This window comes from Bos grunniens, chromosome 5 (genome assembly GCF_055505025.1).
Source record: "Bos grunniens cultivar Pamir isolate PY7600 chromosome 5, Bosgru_T2T1.0, whole genome shotgun sequence".
NCBI lineage: Eukaryota > Metazoa > Chordata > Mammalia > Artiodactyla > Bovidae > Bos > Bos grunniens.
The window spans coordinates 79,226,256-79,246,853 of NC_141169.1; the positions used below are offsets into that span (position 1 = coordinate 79,226,256).

Below are 20,598 nucleotides of genomic sequence, written 5' to 3' on the forward strand. Positions count from 1 at the left end.
ATCTGTTTTGTTATGTTCAGTTTTGTTTTTTAGATTTCACATATAAGTGAAATTACATAGTATTTGTCTTTGTCTGACTTATCTCACTTAACCATCATGCCTTCTAGGCCCATTCATATTGTCGCAAATGGCTATATTTCATTCTTTTTAATGGCTGAGTAATATTCCATTTTGCAACATATATCACATTTTTATCCATTCAGCTCTTGGTGGGTGCTTAGGTTGCATCCATATCTTTATTATAAGTAATGCTGCATTGAACGTAGTGTAGTATTTATCTTTTTAAATTAGTTTTTGTTTTCTAAAGATAAATACTTAGGAGTGGAATTGCTGGATCATATGGTGGTTCTATTTTGAGGAATCTCCATACTGTTTTCTATAGTGGCTGCACCAATTTACATTCTCACCAGCAGTGCACATGGCTTCCCTTTTCTTCACATCCTTATCAGCACTTGTTACTTCTTTTTTTGATAATGTCCATTCTAACAGGTGTGAGTTGATATCTCGTGGTTTTGATTCGTATTTCCTTGATGATGAGTGAAATGATCATCTCTTCAGGTGCCTCTTGGCCATCTGTGTGTCTTCTTTGGAAATGTATCTATTCCAGTCCTCTGCTCATTTTTTAAGTTGTTTGTTTTTTAATGTTGAGATGTATGAATTCTTTGTATATTTTGGATATTAAACCCTTATCAGAAATATTGTTTGCAAATATCTTTAAATTCACTAGGTGGCCTTTTGTTTTGTTGATAATTTCCTTCACTCTGCAAAACCTTTTTAGTTTAATTTAGTCTCATTTGTTTATGTTTGCTTTTGTTTCCCTTGCCTGAGGAGAAATAACCCTACAAGTATTGGTAGGACCAATGTCAGAGAGCTTAACTACCTATGTTTTATTCTAGGATTTTTAATGGTTTCAGGCCTTTTGTTGAAGTCTTTAACCCAGTTTGAGTTTATTTTTATATATGGTATGAGAAAATGTTCTACTTTTATTTCTTTAAATGTAACTGTTCAATTTTCCCAGCAATGCTTATTGAAGAGACAGTCTTTTCCTCATTGTATATTCTTGACCGTGTGTCATAGTTTAACTGACCAAAATGTGTATTTCTGGACTTTCTGTTCTGCTTCATTTAACCTAATGTGTCTGTTTTTGTGCCAGTACAATACTGTTTTGATTTCTGTAGCTTTGTAGTACAGTGTGAAATCAGGAAGCATGATACTTCCATCTGTGTCCTTCTTACTCAAGATTGTTTTGGCTGTTGAGGGGTCTTTTGTGTTTCCATACAGATTATCAGATTATTTTTTCTAGTTCTCTGAAAAATGCCAGTGGTGTTTTGATAGGAATTGCATAGAATCTGTAGATGGCCTTGAGTAGTATGATCATTGCAACAATACTAATTCTTTCAGTTCATGAACACAGTGTATCTTTTCATCTATTTGTATCATCCTCAATTTCTTTCATCAGTGCTTTATAGTTTTCTAAGTACAGATCTTTTACCTCCTTAGTTATATTTATTCCTAGGTATTTTATTCTTTTTGATGTAGTTGAACATGGGAGTGTTTTTTTTTTTAATTCCTCTGTCTGATAGTTCATTGTTAATATACAGAAATGCAACAGATTTCTGTACATTGTATCTTGCAAGTTTACTGAATTCACTGATCAAATATGGTTTTTTAGATTGGTGGCTTTGGGATTTTCTATGTGTAGTATCATGTCATCTGCAAACAGTGATGGTTTTAATTCTTCCTTTCTTATGTCGATTCCTTTTATTTCTTTTTCTGTTCTGATTGCTGTGGCTCGGACTTACAATACTACGTTGAATAGACTTGGTAAGAGTGGTATCCTTGTCTTGTTCCTTATCTTAAAAGAAATGCCTTCAACTTTTCACTGTTGAGTATGATGTTAGATGTGGGCTTGTCATATATGGCCTTTATTATGTTACAGTACATTACTTCTATACCAACTTTGTTGAGAGTTTTTACCATAACTAGATGTTAAATTTTGTCAAAAGTTTTTCTACATTTATTGAGAGGATGATATTTTTCTACAATATGTTAATGTGGTATAACACATTGATTTCTTTGTGGATATTGAACTATTCAAGGATGAGACTGATTCATCCCATCCCTGATGACTCTTTTAATGTACTATTGAATTCAGCTTGCTAATAGTTTGATGAGGATTTTCACATTTATGTTCATCAGTGATGTTGGCCTGTAATTTTCTTTTTTGTGATATTTTTGTCTGGTTTGGGTATCAGATTGATGATATTCACTCACAGAATGAGTTTGGAAGTGTTCCTTGGTCTGCAATTTTTTTTGGATTTATTTGGAACAGGTGTTAACTTTTTTCCTAAATTTTTGGTAGAATTCACTTATAAAGCCATCTGGTCCTGCAGTTTTGTTTGTTGGGAGATTTTTAAATTACTGATTCAGTTTAATTCAAATTCATAACTGGCCTGTTCATATTTTCTATAGTGTAATGTTTTTAATCTGCAAGAGGCGTGTTTATTACTCAATCTCAGTAGGGACTTCTCCAGTTGTCCAGTGGTTAAGAATCTGCCTCCCAATTCAGGGGACTCGAGTTCAATCCCTGGTTGGAAAACGAAGATTCCACATGCTGCAGGGCAATTAATCCTGCACGCCACAACTATTGAGCCCGCACACCACAACTAGAGAGAAGCCCTCACACTGCAATGAAGAGCCGTTGTGCCACAAGCAAGATCCCAAGTATTGCAACTAAGATCCAACATAACTAAAAATAATAATAATAAATATTTTTTTAAAAATAAACAATTGTAAAAATTAAAAAGCCAAAAGTAGGTAAAAATTAATGTTTCAGTATATTATCATATTTAGAAGCAGTCTAGAAAAGCTATGATAGGTAATGAATATCCATCATTTAATTTAACTTAGTATAAACTTTTATCTTACATCTATTTAATCTACTTGTTTTTAATAAATATGCTTGGCCTTAAACATTAAACAGCTAATAATCATCTTATATTGTTTTTCTTGCTGACAAATTTTGTAGCATAGAAATAGCACAAACTTCTTTGACTATTAAACCTGGGTAGAAATGGTTGTGTATTTACATTATATTTAATATTGACAACCCTGAGGACAAACCTGTTTTATTAAACTGACACATTTAAGTTGGCTTTTATTTAGAAAAGTTTATTCCAGATAATACAAACTTGAAAAACATGTGGGTCAGTCTCTATAATTTATGTAAATGCTTATTTTCCTTTAAGTAGATTAAATAGAGCTCTTTAAAAATTTTCACATAACATACATGAATTTGTGTATACATGTATCTATATGCATAAATAGACACAGAGATCATATAACTTTCATTTTAAAAATTTAGCCATGCGTCAGGTACAATAATATAAAGCTTAAAAAAAAATAAAATAGCTGAATCCAAATTGTTTCTGACAGATGGAATAAATTAAGGTTACCTGCTTATGGCCAGAGTTTGTTTTACCAAAATTTTTCTGTCTGTGTGCTATAAGAATTCTTTTAGGGAAGATATTTTTGGTGTCATTTTGTCTTTTAGAAGTTTTTGCCTACCATTGTCTCTGAGAAGTTTGGGATATTCTTTTTTTAAGGGTGTCACTAAGGTGGACTATCATATCTAAATTAAAGATTCCCCAAAGTGGCTACTGCAAATCCAGTTATCCTTCATAAAGTTCACCCATTTTTTCAAAAAGTCTCAAGATCTTGGCCTGTGATTTGGAGCAGGTAGAACCCATCTTCACCGTAGATTCTCTAGGACATCTTAACTCTGAGGGGTCCTGTTTTGAACAGCTGTTATGAAACCAGGGGATTACTCCTCCCAACCCCCTACTTTTTGAATAGAGTTGGGTACTTACCAAAAAGTTTCAGTAACAGTTCTTAGTAAAATTGGAGAGCTCAACACAAAAGGGAGTGATGCTTGGATCCAAGAAAGATTTACCATGAAACTCCATGGTCAGTGAGAAAATAGTCAGCACAATGAACTCTATTAGTACTGGCACTTGTTTACTCACCAGGCTCTTGACTAATCGGGGGTTGTCTATAGGTCCCACTTCTGACACCAAAAACTGTCAAAAGGAAATAAAGAGAGATTTGCTTGTTATGAATATTTTTTTGAATGAGGAAGAAGCTACTCATGAACAGAGACTTCAAACTGAAAGTGGTTAGACGTTCAGAGTTATGTAGTTAAAGGATGATTTATAAAGTGAGAATGAGGAAGTCATTTAACATTTACAATGATGGTCTATTACAGTGGAAGTTTACGGATGACAGGAATTTGGTTAAAAATGTTTATCTTATACTATTTTGGAAGATGATTTAAGTTTTGCCTATTGTTATCAGAAGCATATATAAGAAATAGTCTAAGTTAACTTTTGCTTAAGTTCATGAAATAATCTGGAGTTTCACTTATATAGCCTAACTGGTTTTGTTTTCTTGGAGGATTTTGAAGCTTAATTTCCATTTTATTTTAACACTAGCAAGTAATATATCGGAGAAGGCGATGGCACCCCACTCCAGTACGCTTGCCTGGAAAATCCCATGGATGGAGGAGCCTGGTAGGCTGCAGTCCTTAGGGTCGCAAAGAGTCAGACACGACTGAGTGGCTTCACTTTCCCTTTTCACTTTCATGCATTGGAGAAGGAAATGGCAACCTACTCCAGTGTTCTTGCCTGGAGAATCCCAGGGAAGGGGGAGCCTGGTGGGCTGCCATATGGGGTTGCACAGAGTCGGACATGACTGAAGCGACTTAGCAGGAGCAGCAGCAGCAGAGAGACAGAATATGGCACCCTGTCTCTATGTGTCCTCACATGTAGAAGGGCTTGAGATTTCTCTGGAGCGTCTGATAGTTCCCTGGGCTATAGAACGTGGCGGGGATAGAGACGTGACTGCTAATGGGTATAAAATTATTTTTAGTGTATTGAAAATCTTCTGGAATTAGATACTGATGATGGATGCACAACTCTGTAGATTCACTAAAAACCACTGTTATGTCAGTTATATCTTAATAAAGCAGTTACTCCCCAAATGATCCTTTTTTGCTAAGCATTTAACTTTTAGAATAAATGACATAAATTTCTGTTAATGGTAGAGCATCTGATTTCAACATCATAACAGAGTTGAAGAGAATGAGAGCTGAGAGTGTCTAAACTTGTCACCCTTCTTATTCCTTCAGTTCAGTTCAGTTCAGTCGCTCAGTCGTGTCCGACTCTTTGCGACCCCATGAATCGCAGCATGCCAGGCCTCCCTGTCCATCACCAACTCCTGGAGTTCACTCAAACTCACGTCTATCAAGTCAGTGATGCCATCCAGCCATCTCATCCTCTGTTGTCCCCTTCTCCTCCTGCCCCCAATCCCTCCCAGCATCAGTCTTTTCCAATAAGTCTTATTACTTGCAGTCTATTAAATATGAATCACTTAAAAAATGAGAGTAATATCCATGGAGATGTGCTACCCGGATCACCCTTCAAGGAAGGACTTTCTACCCACCTTCAGGATCTACCTCTGCTGACTCTGCAGTCACCTTACTTCAAGTCACACTCTTCCAGGAGCAGCCCACATCGATGGCAAGGATATAAAATCCCAGTCAAAACTAGAATTCCTGTTTAAAACCTAGGGTCTCATGCCTTTATTATGTACAAGTGTATTTTTTCCTCAGATGAAAAAATACCATTTAACTATGCTTTGGAATTTGTGAATATTCATAAGGCCCTATTATGGTCTAAATGTTTTTGTATCATATGTTGCAATCCTACCCCTAAAGGTGATGCCTTTAGTAACTGGAGCCTTTGGGAGGTGTTTAAATCATGAGGGTGGAGCTGTTACTGAAAAGTGTGGGGTCTGGCTGCTCACCGCCCAAAATCCAGTAAACAGGCCGGGTTGGTGGAAAGGAATGTTTGCTTTATTTCAGATGCCAGCAACTGGTAGGGAGGGTGAACATATGCCCAAAGGCCAACTCCCCATCCCAACAAGCAGAGAGTCGGGAGTGGGGGTTGCTACATGGAGAAACTGAAGTAATCTCTGACAGTCATCCTCAAATTGGTCATTAGTGGTCTGACCAGTGTCATCTTGGTTGTTTTCAGTTCAGTTCAGTCAGTCCAGTTGCTCAGTCACGTCTGACTCTTTGTGACCCCATGGACTGCAGCATGCCAGGCTTCTCTGTCGATCACCAACTCCCGAAGCTTGTTCAAATTCATGTCCATTGAGTTGGTGATGCCATCTAATCATCTCATCCTCTGTGGTCCCCTTCTCCTCCTGCCTTCAATCTTTCCCAGCATCAGGGTCTTATCCGGTGAGTCAATTCTTTACATCAGGTGGTCAAAGTACTGGAGTTTCAGCCTCAGCATCAGTCCTTCCAATGAATATTCAGGACTAGTTTCCTTTTGGATAAACTGGTTGGATCTCCTTATAGTCCAAGGGACTCTCAAGAGTCTTCTCCAATACCATAGTTCAAAAGCGTCAATTCTTTGGCACTCAGCTTTCTTTATGGTCCAATTCTCACATCCATACATGACTCCTGAAAAAACCATAGCTTTGACTATATGGACCTTAGTTGGCAAAGTAATATCTCTGTTTTTTAATATGTTGTCTAGGTTTGTCATCAGAGAAGGCAATGGCACCCCACTCCAGTACTCTTGCCTGGAAAATCCCATGGACCGAGGAGCCTGGTAGGCTGCAGTCCATGGGGTCGCTAAGAGTCGGACACAACTGAGCGACTTCACTTTCACTTTTCACTTTCATGCATTGGAGAAGGAAATGGCAACCCACTCCAGTGTTCTTGCCTGGAGAATCCCAGGGACGGGGGAGCCTGGTGGGCTGCCGTCTATAGGGTTGCACAGAGTCGGACACGACTGAAGCGACTTAGCAGCAGCAGCAGCAGGTTTGTCATAGCTTTTCTTCCAGGGAGCAAGCGTCTTTTAATTGGTTTTAATTGGTTGTTTTAGGTACAGTTAATCTTCAGTTCCAAAATCCATTTGTTACCATTTCTTTGAGGCCAGTTCTAGGAATTGTGACAGCTCATGTCATGGGTACAGTCTGGTCACTATGTAGTTAACTTATTCACCCCCATGTTTTAATATCTATAAGACAGTTCACAGGATATGGCTCAGAATATTATCTGTAGCCCTTGAGAAAGAACTAAAAGTCCTTGACTATGCTTAATGCCTACATTATTATTTGGTCTCTTTTGACTGTTTTTCTTTGTTTTCCACATTTCTCACTTCTCTGATTAAACTTTCTCTTTGACTATAGTTTTCCACAGACAAAAGGCAGACAGGACATGGGGTAGGGATAAGGACAATAGGGTCCTGCTCCATTTCAAAAATCTTACAAATTGGATTAGTGTCTTTACAAAGAAGCTCCAGAGAAATCCCTAGCCCCTTCTACCATAAGAGGACACATAGAGAAGGTGCCAGCTGTGGATCAGGAAGAGAGCCCTAACTCAACCATGCTGGCACTTTGATCTTAGACTTCTAGCATCCAGAACTGTGAAAATTAAAGTTCTTTTGTTTAGCAAATCTATCCAATCTATGGCATTTTGTTATTGCAATTCAACCAGACAAAGACAGTGTCCTTAAAGAGGAGGAAAACTCAGACTTTCACCATGAGGTTTGCTTTCACAACACAAAGAACACAGGATTCTCACGCAAAACTACTTCTGCCAAAGAAGTGTTAACAGTCAAAATTTACAAAGTACCTAAAGAACAAAATAGCATGAGAGAGACTCAACAGAAAATAGGACAATTGACACTTTATTAACTTTGGACAGTAGAATAACTTGAAAGATATTTTAAAACAAATATATTGGAAATGTTCAAAAACAAAGGAACAGTTATTCTTAACAGATGAATATAGATAAAATAACAGATAAATTTTAAAAAATTAAAAGCCCTAAGAAAGAAAAATGTAGTCATTGAAATAACCACCTAAATTCCCTTGTATCTTTCGTAAGAGGTGATAGACTGGACTTTGACCACATCCTGTGTGTTGAAATTAACACCTACTGGTTCCCTTCCCCCACTCCACACTTTTTCACAGTTAGCTGAATCTGAGGCCCAGCCTCAAAACGACCTTACTTTTGAGGTCGTTACTGCAGGTCGACCTTATCCTGCTACTTGGAGTACTACTGATATGTCAGGGGACATTCAACTTTAAGGAATCCAACATGTTGTTTTCTTCCTTTGTGTGCTGTTTCTCAAGGGCCCTCTGTTCCTTATGAGTTCCTGGAAAACAGGAATGAACAGAGCTGCACACAGTTCTTAGGTCTGAGGTCATGAGGCAGAGCACATACATGGATTCCCTTCAGTGACCTTTTACTTTAATGTAAACTATTCAGTCATGTCCCTGTTACTCAGATATGGATTGTCTTTTGGCCCTGTGACGATTGTTATTCACCTGGTTCTGTTTTTACTCAACTTTATTTTTGCTGCCTAAAGCTTCCTTGTATGGGGATATATAAGCACACTCTGCCACAAATAAAGCACCCTTGTTTCACTCGAGACTTGGGTCCCCTGCGTCCCTCTTTTCGTCGTCTCCAGTCCCCAGGTCCCAGTCTATAAAGACCACGACATTGATAGTTGTTCACTCACTAAGTCATATATCCAACTCTTTGTGACCCTATGGTCTGTAGCACACCAGGCTCCTCTGTCCTCCACTGTCTCCGACAGTTTGCTCAGTTTCATGTCCATTGAGTCAGTGATGCTATCTAACTACCTCATCCTCTGCCACCCCTTTCTCCTTTGCTTTCAATATTTCCTTGGATCAGGGTCTTTTCCAATGAGTTGGCTATTGATAGTAGCTTTAATTAAGTGCTTTAAGAGACAAATTGAACAGGTTAGGTTTTAGCCTCTGTTGGTCAAATTAAAGTAGCTGATAAGAGTGGCATACTTCCATGAATATTTGAATTAAGCCAAGAACTTATTGGGGTGGATTGTTGGAAGAGGCAATACCATGGACCTGCACATTCTTGCTGAGTATACCAAGAATGCAGGGCCTTGATTACCTAGGCCATTTCTCAAGGTTGCATTTGTAGTAAACAGCCTTGAGAGATGAAGTATTTTTCTCCTTCCAAAAAGAGCAGTCTTGCTTCTGGTTGCTATAAAAATGGTGAACCCCCTCAAGCTCAGTGTTTCTGTCTTGTACAACCCACTACATGAGTAAACATCTATCTGGACCGACCTTCCTACATTATACTGTAGGACCTGGGACATGGATAACCAACACAAACATGAAGCTCCAGCTACTACTCTTTTTCTTTTTTTTAATTTATTTATTTTTGACTGAGCTGGGTCTTTGTTGCTGCCCATGGGCTAGTAGCAGCGACCAGGGGCTACTCTGCTCATTGCTGTGGCTTCTCTTGTTACAGAGCACAGGCTCTAGGATGCACAGGCTCGTGGTTGTGAAGTATGGGGTTAAGTTGCTCAGCAGCATGTCAGTTCTTAATTCCTGGACCAGGGTTCGAACCCCAGTCCCCTGCATTGGCAGGCAGATTCTTAACCACTGGACCACCAGGGAAGATCCCTGGCTACTGCTCTTATCCTGAGTAATAAAGTCATTTTTCACTGACCCAGCATTCTTCTGCCAGCATTCATAAAATGATAATAAAGCTAACTCATAAACTGGTAAGTAGGATCAACTCTCAGATTCTGCGCGACTCTTGACAGTTACAAAAATCTATTACAAGAGAGTTTTTAAGTAAAAAATGAAAGGTAAGGGACTTCCCTGTGGTCCAGTGGTTAAGACTCCACGTTCTCACTGCAAGCAGCATGGCTTCCATCCCTGGTCAAGGAACTAAGATCCCACATGATGCAACTAAGACCCAGCACAGCCAAATAAATAACTATTTTTTTAAAAATACAAGTATTGCAAACTAAGAATTCTACAGATTTAGTAGAAAGAATAAGAACATAGAAGAATTAAAAGATACTAATCAATGAATAATCACATACACAGTGGCTCAGATGGTAAAGAACCTGTCTGCAATGCTAGAGGCCTGGGTTCAATCCATGGATTGGGAAGATCCCTTGGAGAAGGAAATGTATTCTTGCCTGAAAAATCCCATGGACATAAGAGTCTGGTAGGCTACGGTCCATGGGGTTGCAAAGTGTTGGACATGACTGAGAGATTAACACTAACACACATAATATATTTATATGCACATACATGTACATACACAGAGAGAGATATTTAGACACACATATATAAAACACAGAAAGAGAACATTACAACTCTCAGATAGAAAATATACATTTTCTGAATATTTATAGAGCACATACAAAATTAGTTATGTATTTGACCACAAAAATAGCTCATAGATTTAAGTAAAAAGCAAAATAGATAGAAGATATGAATAGATTATTTTGAGGAAAGACTAGATAGCCAGCAACTTTATGAAAAGATTTTAAATTTACTAGAAATTAGAGAAATAAGAATTAAATTAGTAATGAGATACTAGTTTTCACCCATGAGATCTGTCAACATTTAAGAGTAAGCAGATGGTAAAAATCGTGCTCAGTGAAAAACCAAACAAATCTATGACAAATACCTCACGCATAAATTAGAAATACATCCATAGAACAATCATGTTAAAAGGATACATACAACAAAAGGATATACATTAGACATTAGAATGATTTCCTAGAGCTGGGGGATGAGATTGGGAAATGGACATAATGAAAATAAATGGAAAAATAAATAAAATGAACAATAACATCTGTTGCTTAGCGATGTAGAGGAAAGGGAACTCTCCAACACTTCCGATGGAAATATGAAGAAAATAATCTGACAACATATGTTATATCCTAGAAACAGTGGAATGCTCCTCAATAGGGGATGACTAAGTCATCCACACTATGAAATACAATATTTAGCCACTAAAGGAGAATTAAAACTATACTTGATGCTTTAAAGAATTATTATTAAATGAAAGAGCTTGTAGAAAAGTGAGTATACACTGATGCCATTCTAAGAAACAGTGATCTCTCCCCACCCCCACCCTAACTTGTAAAAGTATGTGTGAGAACATAGATACATGTGTGAGTGAATGTGTGTGTGTGTATAAGCACAGGAAAAATAAGAATATACAAGGAATAGCATGAGGAACTAAACTAATGGAAGGGGGAAAGATAGGAGAAAGAAAGGCAGAGGCAACCAAAAGAAGAAAAGAGAAAGAAAAAGACTGCACTAAAAAAATTCAAGTGTGTATATGTGAAAGTATTTGTAGGCAGAAACTAAGAAAGATTTGTATTTATTTAACATACAAGTATCTCAGATAGTTGGGATTTCAGGCCACATATCAATATGAAATATGTTGGTTGTATGGGTCTTGGTTGTTGCCTGCCTTGATAACTCTGTAATATATAATACTGGCACTAAGTTTATTATCTCTGTGATTTGTACTATTTGTGGAATCTTTGTGGTTACAGTTCTTTCTTGGTTCTTATACCTGTACAATTTTTAAGAAAAATAGTGAAAGCGAGTTTGTTGGATTAACACATAAAATTTGTCAATTAATAGGCCCTAGTTTAATGTTTACTTAGGAATGTATGTGACTAAAAGCTTGGTAGTAACTGTATGTCTTAGGAATTGGAGAGACTGACTTAAGAAAAATTCTTTGTCATTCAGAATGCATTTTAGTAAGTGATGGATGCTGAGAAAAAGTTGTAGAGGAAAAGGGCAACTTGTTCATAACTGAGGCTTTTGAATCTTACCAAGCTTAAGTTGTAAATATTCATATAAAATGTGCACCCATTTTTTCTTTCTTACTTATGAAAGAACTAAGTGCTAACAAATGCATTAAACAAATGTTAGAAGTCAATACCTGTATAGTGTAATTTACTGTATTGTATTTGTATTTCAGATGCCTTTGGTGCTTCATGAAGAATATTTCTAGATATATCACAGACATTAAGCCTTTGCCACCCAACATAAAAGATAGACTCATCAAAATTATGAGCGTGCAGGGGCAGATAACAGATTCAAACATAAGTGAGGTAAGAAAATATACAACTGTAAAGCAAGCTTATTATATTTTACTGGTCAGCTATGGTTTCAGATTTTTGGAACAATGTTTTATATTAGGATGAGTAATTTTAGAATATACTAAAGTTATTTTTTTCTCCAGATAACCATAATGTCCTGTGTAATAGCTTCTAAAATAATCTCCCATTGACTTCCCTGGGGGTCCAGAGGTTAAGACTCAACGCTTCCGATGCAGGGGGTGCAGATTTCATTCCTGGTTGGGGAACTAAGATCCCACATGCTGAGCAGCCAAAAAACAAATAAAATAAAAATTAAAAATCTTCTCCCACTGTTCCTTCAGTTATTCCCCTTGTCTTCATGGTACCAACATCCATGAACTGCATATTTTCAAGAAATGTTAAACTTTTGGGTTAAGTATACCTTAGTAAATCTAGAAAAAATTAAAATGCAGAGTGAAAAAACAAATGGCAAAAAAAAAAAAAGACCCACAAGAAGAAATATGAATGTTACATTGTGACTCTAGGACACAAACCACACCTACGTGTAACAGTACAGTGTATAGTACACTTGGATATTTTCTATTTTATTCTAGTGTGTCTTATTTCAATTAAAAAATGTTGTTCATAGCCTACTAGATTGATTTTATCCATTCAAGGATAACAATCAGTTAAAAATCATTCTTCTAAACTCTTTTCATTCTTCTTCTGGCTACCTCACTCCATCTAACTTATACTTACTCCCTTTCCCTATATATATGTTAGTTGCTCAGTCGTGTCTGACTCTTTGCGACCCCATGGACTGTAGCCCACTAGACTCCTCTGTCCGTGGGATTCTCCAGGCAAGAATACTGAGTGGGTTGCCATGCCCTTCTCCAGGCGATCTTTCATATCCAGGAATTGAACCCAGGTCTCCCACATTATAGGCAGATTCTTTACCAACTGAGCTTCCCAGGAAGCCCTTTCCCTAATTAAGCTAAAATTAACAATTCTGTAAGGGAGAATGTATAGTAAAGCTTCTGGCCTGAATAAAAATACCAGCTTTGCCACTCTTTCTGACACTGAACCTCAGTTCTCTTAATTGTAAAATGGGTTTGCAACTATCATCACTCACTGCCTACAGAGATTAAAGACTTGTACCTGCTGAACAAAGAGGCACATAGTTAGAATCTCTCATGATAGTCAGAAACTACTGGAAGAGGATAAGCACCCCACTACCTTGGTTCTGCTTCCATATCTAATGGGTTCTTATTCTGTACCAGCTGTCTCAGTAGAGCTCTGTGTCCCAGCAAGACTTTGGGGACACTATAAGCTGCACCCTCAGTTGGAATTAGACTTGGTTTTTTCTACTTTTTGTATCTGTCTTCACACAAATGCATTTCTGTATTCTTTGCTATAGCCATTTCTCTGTTATGGCCATCAAAACACTAAATATGGAATAAATATTTATGTTTATAGGAAATTTTAATTTTTCAAAATAATGTATGTATTATAGATTTTACATCCTGAAGTCCAAACTCTAGATCTACGAAGCTGTGATATTTCAGATACTGCTCTCCTGCACCTATGTAACTGCAGAAAACTGAAGAAATTAAATTTAAATTCCTCAAAAGAAAACAGAATTTCCATAACTTCAAAAGGTATGTTTATTAACACTGAATGAATTGGTAGAAACTATTCACCATAGTTTTGAAGCAGAGAAGGGGGAAGATATATTAAAAGATAGTATGAAGATGTCAGTCAGTCAGTTCAGTCGCTCAGTTGTGTCCAGCTCTTTGCTACCCCATGGACTACAGCACGCCAGGCTTCTCTGTCCATCACCAACTCCCAGAGCTTGCTCAAACTCATGTCCATTGAGTTGGTGATGCTATCCAACCATCTCATCCTCTGTCATCCCCTTCTCTTCCCGCCTTCAATCTTTCCCAGCATCAGGGTCTTTTCCAATGAGTCAGTTCTAAGAACCCCATGAACAGTATGAAGGTGTCAAAGAAATAGAAACTATATTTATCAATAAAAATATTCAAAATAAGCTAGAGAATCCTAATTAGAATTCTTGCTTATAATCAGTGCTGAAAGTTAGGAAATACATTGTCACTATTTAAATTTTAAACATATTTAAAATAAACATGGCTAGATAAATATTTTAAATATTTTGCCTAGTATAGTGAAACAAGAAATGACCAGTTCATAACTTTGTTAAGACTTTTTTGTTGTAATAGTACAACAGAAAGTTAAATCATAAGCAAATATTTACTAGGTTCTCTCCTATCAGCCTGTATAACACATAGTTTTGTAGCCAGAACTGCCCCATTTTGAGCTGCACAAAACTTGAAACATTTATTTTCCACTCCTGCTGACCTAAGCATGCCTCAAAACTGTTTTAGACAATGACTAATTGACTAAGAAAGAACTAATCTTGCTTGCTTAATTCCAGATACCAACTTCAAGGACATTGGCAGGGAAGCTGAAACAATTTAGACTATAAACCAGTCACATAGCAAAATCACCAAGTTCTCTGAAAGATATAAAGGTCTAACACACACTCCTAAGTTGTTTTCACAGGAAGCAGACCAGATGAAAACTGCTGACTGCAAGCATGTAACTCCCAGACCAGTTGAAACCAGAAGACTGGTGATGTTTGAAACTTTACCTTGATGCCAACCAATCTGAGAACTGTGTATGAACTGCTTGTGTACCTTGCAGCCCCCTCCCTCACATAAGCTTTAGAAGCTTTATCTCCCAACTGGCAACTTGGAGATGCTCTTGAGGATGTCAGTCTACCATCTCCTCAGTTTGCCCCCTTCCTGACTAAAGCAACTTGAAGTTTTCCACCAACACTTGTCTCTTGAGATTTGACCTTCTGAGTGGCAGGAAGCTGAAACTGGGTTTGGTACTGACCTTGTCCAGTTACAGTGTTTTATAACCAGGCAGACTGCATGTATCAGTGTGACTGTTACATGAATTAATGGATTTTTACCATTTTTTAAAAATATAAAATTTTTACTCTTTTCAATATAAGAAAGAGGGAGTTATTTGGCTACCTAGGTTTCTGGAAAATTTTGTAGGTAGTTGGCTCTATTTTACAATTAGCTTGGTTAGCAAGTTAGGATATTCATAATACTGCAAGGAAGCATAAGTTTTAAAATGTTTACACAAATACTGACTCTCTAAAAAGAACTTTCATGCTGAACACTAATGAATAAAGTAAGAGTTCTTTCTTAAGACATAGTAAACAATAAAAATGACCTACACACGAATTTACCATCTTCCATTTTGTGTATTTTGCCCGTAAAGGTGTCTTTTAACAGTGCTATAATGTTTGTCCATGGCTGAAGGGCCCAGGATTCCTTCAGTACTCTTTTTATTTATATGGCACATCATCACATACCTGTCACCAAAGTGCTTTTACATCAGTTTAATTGGATTTAAGGGCCTCTCTTTTCTTGACCCTCGGTAAAATTTAAGATTCGTCCAGGCTAACAGAGAAGGAGCATGGTGGTAGGAAAGGGTAGAATCAAAGAGGGAGGGGAAAACACAGAAACATGGGTATGATTTCTAAGGATAAGCATGAAAGCTATTACTTAAGACATTTGTGGCATTTAACTTTTGATTTTTTTTTTCAGAGTCTACAAGAAAATTAACTTTATTACTTTAAAACTTTTAACAAAAAGGAGAATCATTACTATTTAATTACCTAATTTGGTTCTGAATGATATTTGGTCATTTCTTAAAAGCAAATCTAATCATAAAAAGGCATGTCATTAATTGCAGCTATTGTGAAGACTATACTACAGATTGTATAGAGAATTCTTGAAACATTCTAAAAGAGTTTTAAATAATGACAGCATCACTAGAAAAATAGTATATTCCCCATATGAACTGCTTTGGAAAAGGCTAATTGGATGTATCAGTACTGGTGATTACTAAAATAAAAATCAGTCACATTTCTCATAGATAAACATCTATAGCTCATTGATATGGAATTATATCTTCCCTCAGGAATAAAAGCTGTGGCTTCATCTTGTTCTTACCTGCATGAAGCTTCTTTGAAAAGATGCTGCAATCTCACTGATGAAGGAGTCCTTGCTCTTGCACTCAATTGCCGGCTGTTAAAGATCATTGATTTAGGAGGCTGCTTAGGTATTACTGATGTGTCCTTGCAGGCATTAGGAGAAAACTGCGCATTTTTGCAGTGTGTTGATTTTTCAGCTACTCAGGTAAATGAAATAAAACTTGAAATGTAGAGACTGTATGTATTTATTTGCCCAGTATATTTCCATAACTCATCAGAACACAATTTTTTTGTTGTTGCTGAAATTATTGACTTCATATTTTGATAGTTAAATAATTGCAATATAATTTGGCACCCTCCCCTCAATTGTTTTAAGTAAGGGTGGAAGGTATGTGGTGGCTAAAACACATGTTTGCTAAATGGGAGGAAATAAAACAATATCTAAATAATAATTTTTAGAAAAATATGCTTCCATCATCTCCATTTATGTGCTGTGTTCTTTTTCCCTTTGCTTAGGTATCTGACCATGGTGTGGTTGCGCTTGTTAGTGGACCTTGTGCCAAGAAATTAGAGGTAATTTAAAAATATCTATAAAGATGATGATAATTGAATTTATATTATCCTCAGAAATTCTTTATTAAACCTAGAAGACAACCAGTGCCTTATTCTCAGTTAGGTATTTCCAAGGACTTTTTTCCCTTCCGCCTCTTTATTCCAGAGTGAAAAAAAACTGGTAAAGTTAGGAGATGAAGTATGCTCTATAAAAAACCCATTTTACTTCCAATAAATATTCTTATTTTCCAGAGGTTTTAACTTCTAATACATTTAAGGATAGTCTTATTATGGATAAAGATAATGAAAATTTATCAATGTAAAATGACATCCTTTAGAATTTTCATGTCTGACTGATATTTTTACCAGGACTACTTATGCTCTTGCCAGTGTATTTTTCTTGACATCATATTTATTCTCTCTTGATCATCTTTTTCTAAATCTATGAAGGTATCCAGAATATACCACTGTGGCATAAAGATTATTTTGCACTGAAGATGTCTAAGAAACAACAGAGGTTAAAAAAAAAAGACTTCGTCTGAACCGCCTCCCATCCCCACTCTTTGCCTAAAAGCAGACACTTCGAAAATAATTAAAATGCCTCAAATTCTTTTTAAGAAAGATTTTCAGATGAGAAACTGCATTAAACAGGCATTGTCACAAGATTATCATAACTCCCATCTATTTTCCTAAAGGTCCATTTTGCCTTCCCTAAAAGTCATTTGTATGACTGTTAAGTATCCTTTCTCCCCCTCCTCTTCCCCTGTTAAGATGATATATAAACTAAATTCTAGCCATTTCTTTGAACCACGACCTTTGTGAGCTTGTGAATAAATTTTGCCTTTCCTCTTGTTAATCTTATTGTCAGTTTAATTTAAAGGCTTCCAAAGACAAATATAAGCGGATAGAGAAAAGGTTTTTCCTCCCCCAGAAGCCACATTGTGCAGCTGTTTAAAAAGATCTTAAATTAGTGTTCCTGCTTTGTATTCAATGATAGATGTGGCAGCTATAACCTGTTTCTAAATATTAAGAAGTCTTTTGTCCCAAGATTTTGATTTTTTTTCCTTTCCCAGTTTACAGTGTTTTAGTTTGTTTTTACTCTTAATTAAAAGCTGTGCTTTTCAACAAAAGTGAAGTGAAGTCGCTCAGTCGTGTCCGACTCTTTGCTACCCTGTGGAGTATAGCCCACCAGGCTCCTCTGTCCATGGGATTTTCTAGGCAAGAATATTGGAGTGGGTTGCCATTTCCTTCTCCAGGGGATCTTCCCAACCCAGGGATCAAACCCAGGTCTCCCGCATTGCAGGCAGATGCTTTAACCTCTGAGCCACCAGGGAAGCCCTTTTCAACAAAAAGTCACATCAAATCCTTTTTGGAAGTAAGCAGCCTATAAATGAATTATACATGTTAGTAACCACTATTAGAATGGTGGTGCCATGTTTTTGCCAAAATATTTCTGCTTGATTTATTGCCCAAAGAATTTTTTTTGTGATGTTTATATATCTTCATCCTGCTTATATGTATATATATATATATATGTGTGTGTATATATAAAATAGCATATATATTTTAATGAATCTTTTCATTAAGAAATTTTTTTTTTTTTTTAATGAAGTTCCAAATTCCAAATTGCATTCTAACTGTAGGGGCAATAAACTGCCAAGACTTTTACTGTTTTAAATAGAAACATTTGTTGAGTATTTAATATACTATCCTCCATGCTAATTATCCTCATTAGATTATTTTATTTTTACAACATTATCCTATAATCACCATCAATTTTATCAAAGCTCTCAAACATTTAACCTAGTTTATCACATCCTAATAAAACCACCAGGAAATTAGTTGTTGTGCAGTGGTAGGGAATATACCTACATATTTACTTCAGCTTTATAAAATAAAGAGTACCTAGGCAGACTGAGGAAAAAATCCAATAACCAGTGCATTGGTCATTGTAATGTTATTGAATTTGTCATTTTTTCAGTTTTCCAAAGCTTATTTCTGTAAGTATCAAAATATTTTAATGAAAATCTTTCTAAAATTTGTTAGAACTTAATTCCTTCCTTAAACAAAGGAACATATTTTAACATTTGACTCATTGCATCTTTGTGACCACAATTTCTGACAAATTGAAATGCAAACATCTTCATTTTTTTTTTTTTTCTTTTTTTTGGTGGTTGAATTTATTTATTTTTTTTTTTTTTTCTTGGTTGCAAATTTAATTTCCTCGATATGACCCACCTCCCAGAATATTGGAAATAAAAGCAAAAATAAACAAATGGGACCTAATTAAACTTAAAAGCTTCTGCACATCAAAGGAAACTATTAGCAAGGTGAAAAGACAGCCTTCAGAATGGGAGAAAATAATAGCAAATGAAGCAACTGACAAACAACTAATCTCAAAAATATACAAGCAACTCCTACAGCTCAACTCCAGAAAAATAAATGACCCAATCAAAAAATGGGCCAAAGATCTAAATAGACATTTCTCCAAAGAAGACATACAGATGGCTAACAAACACATGAAAAGATGCTCAACATCACTCATTATCAGAGAAATGCAAATCAAAACCACTATGAGGTACCATTTCACACCAGTCAGAATGGCTGCGATCCAAAAGTCTACAAATAATAAATGCTGGAGAGGGTGTGGAGAAAAGGGAACCCTCTTACACTGTTGGTGGGAATGCAAACTAGTACAGCCACTATGGAGAACAGTGTGGAGATTCCTTAAAAAACTGGAAATAGAACTGCCTTACGATCCAGCAATCCCACTGCTGGGCATACACACTGAGGAAACCAGAAGAGAAAGAGACACGTGTACCCCAATGTTCATCGCAGCACTGTTTATAATAGCCAGGACATGGAAGCAACCTAGATGTCCATCAGCAGATGAATGGATAAGAAAGCTGTGGTACATATACACAATGGAGTATTACTCAGCCATTAAAAAGAATACATTTGAATCAGTTCTAATGAGGTGGATGAAACGGGAGCCTATTATACAGAGTGAAGTAAGCCAGAAGGAAAAACATAAATACAGTATACTAATGCATATATATGGAATTTAGAAAGATGGTAACGATAACCCTGTATACGAGACAGCAAAAGAGACACTGATGTATAGAACAGTCTTATGGACTCTGTGGGAGAGGGAGAGAGTGGGAAGATTTGGGAGAATGGCATTGAAACATGTGAAATGTCATGTATGAAACGAGATGCCAGTCCAGGTTCAGTGCACGATGCTGGATGCTTGGGGCTGGTGCGCTGGGACGGCCCAGGGGGATGGTATGGGGAGGGGGGAGGGAGGAGGGTTCAGGATGGGGAGCACGTGTATACCTGAAATTAAAAAAAAAAAAAAAAAAAGACTATTTGAAATGCAAACATCTTCATTTTTTTTAACTGATTCTTCTCTTTTGGGTAATATATATACCTACATTTTTCAGATACCCCATTTTTAACCTGTTGCTTTTAATTTGTTCAGTTCCTGGAAATTAGGGGCTTCCCTCATAGCTCAGTTGGTAAAGAATCCACCTGCAATGTAGGAGACCTAGATTCAATTCCTGGATCAGGAAGATCCGCTGGAGAAGCGATAGGCTACCCACTCCAGTATTCTTGGGCTTCTCTTGTGGCTCAGCTGGTTAAGAATCCACCTGCAATGCGGGAGACCTGGGTTCGATCCCTGGGTTAGGAAGATCCCTTGGAGAAGGAAAAGGTTACCCACTCCAGCATTCTGGCCTGGAGAATTCCATAGACCGCATAGTCCGTGGGGTCTCAAAGAGTTGAACACAACTGAGTGACTTTCACTTTCATTTTCTGGCAAGTTAAATATCAAGGTTGCTAAATAGTTTATAATTTGAAAATAAATTTGATTAAAAGTCTAAGAACCTCTCTTAAAGATTGCCATTTAGTAAAAACATATGTTACAGCATTTATGGGCTTCCCTGGTGGCTCAGATGGTAAAGAATCTGCCTGCAATGTGGGAGACCTGGGTTTGATCCCTGGGTTGGGAAGATCCCCTGGCGAAGGAAACGGCTACCCAGTCCAGTATTC

At 36.9% G+C, this 20,598-nt stretch overlaps 1 protein-coding gene across 25 annotated transcripts in view; it reads left to right on the forward strand.

Moving 5' to 3' along the window:
• The window catches only part of AMN1 (antagonist of mitotic exit network 1 homolog), a 68,629-nt gene that overhangs the window by 9,309 nt on the left and 38,722 nt on the right, over positions 1-20,598 (forward strand). For 11 of the 25 annotated variants that reach the window (XR_015164121.1, XR_015164120.1, XR_015164122.1 and 8 more), the window contains 4 exons: positions 11,867-11,999; positions 13,480-13,624; positions 15,984-16,201; positions 16,513-16,569. Coding sequence is in view for 12 of the 25 variants with exons in the window: in XM_086401444.1 (XP_086257570.1) it covers positions 11,867-11,999; positions 13,480-13,624; positions 15,984-16,201; positions 16,513-16,569 (553 nt within the window). In the remaining 13 variants the exon portion in view is untranslated. Of the gene's footprint in view, positions 1-11,866; positions 12,000-13,479; positions 13,625-14,534; positions 14,662-15,983; positions 16,202-16,512; positions 16,570-16,998; positions 17,405-18,793; positions 19,825-20,598 lie in introns of those variants that run through there. The other 14 variants (XR_015164129.1, XR_015164127.1, XR_015164125.1 and 11 more) reach the window with 4 other exon arrangements.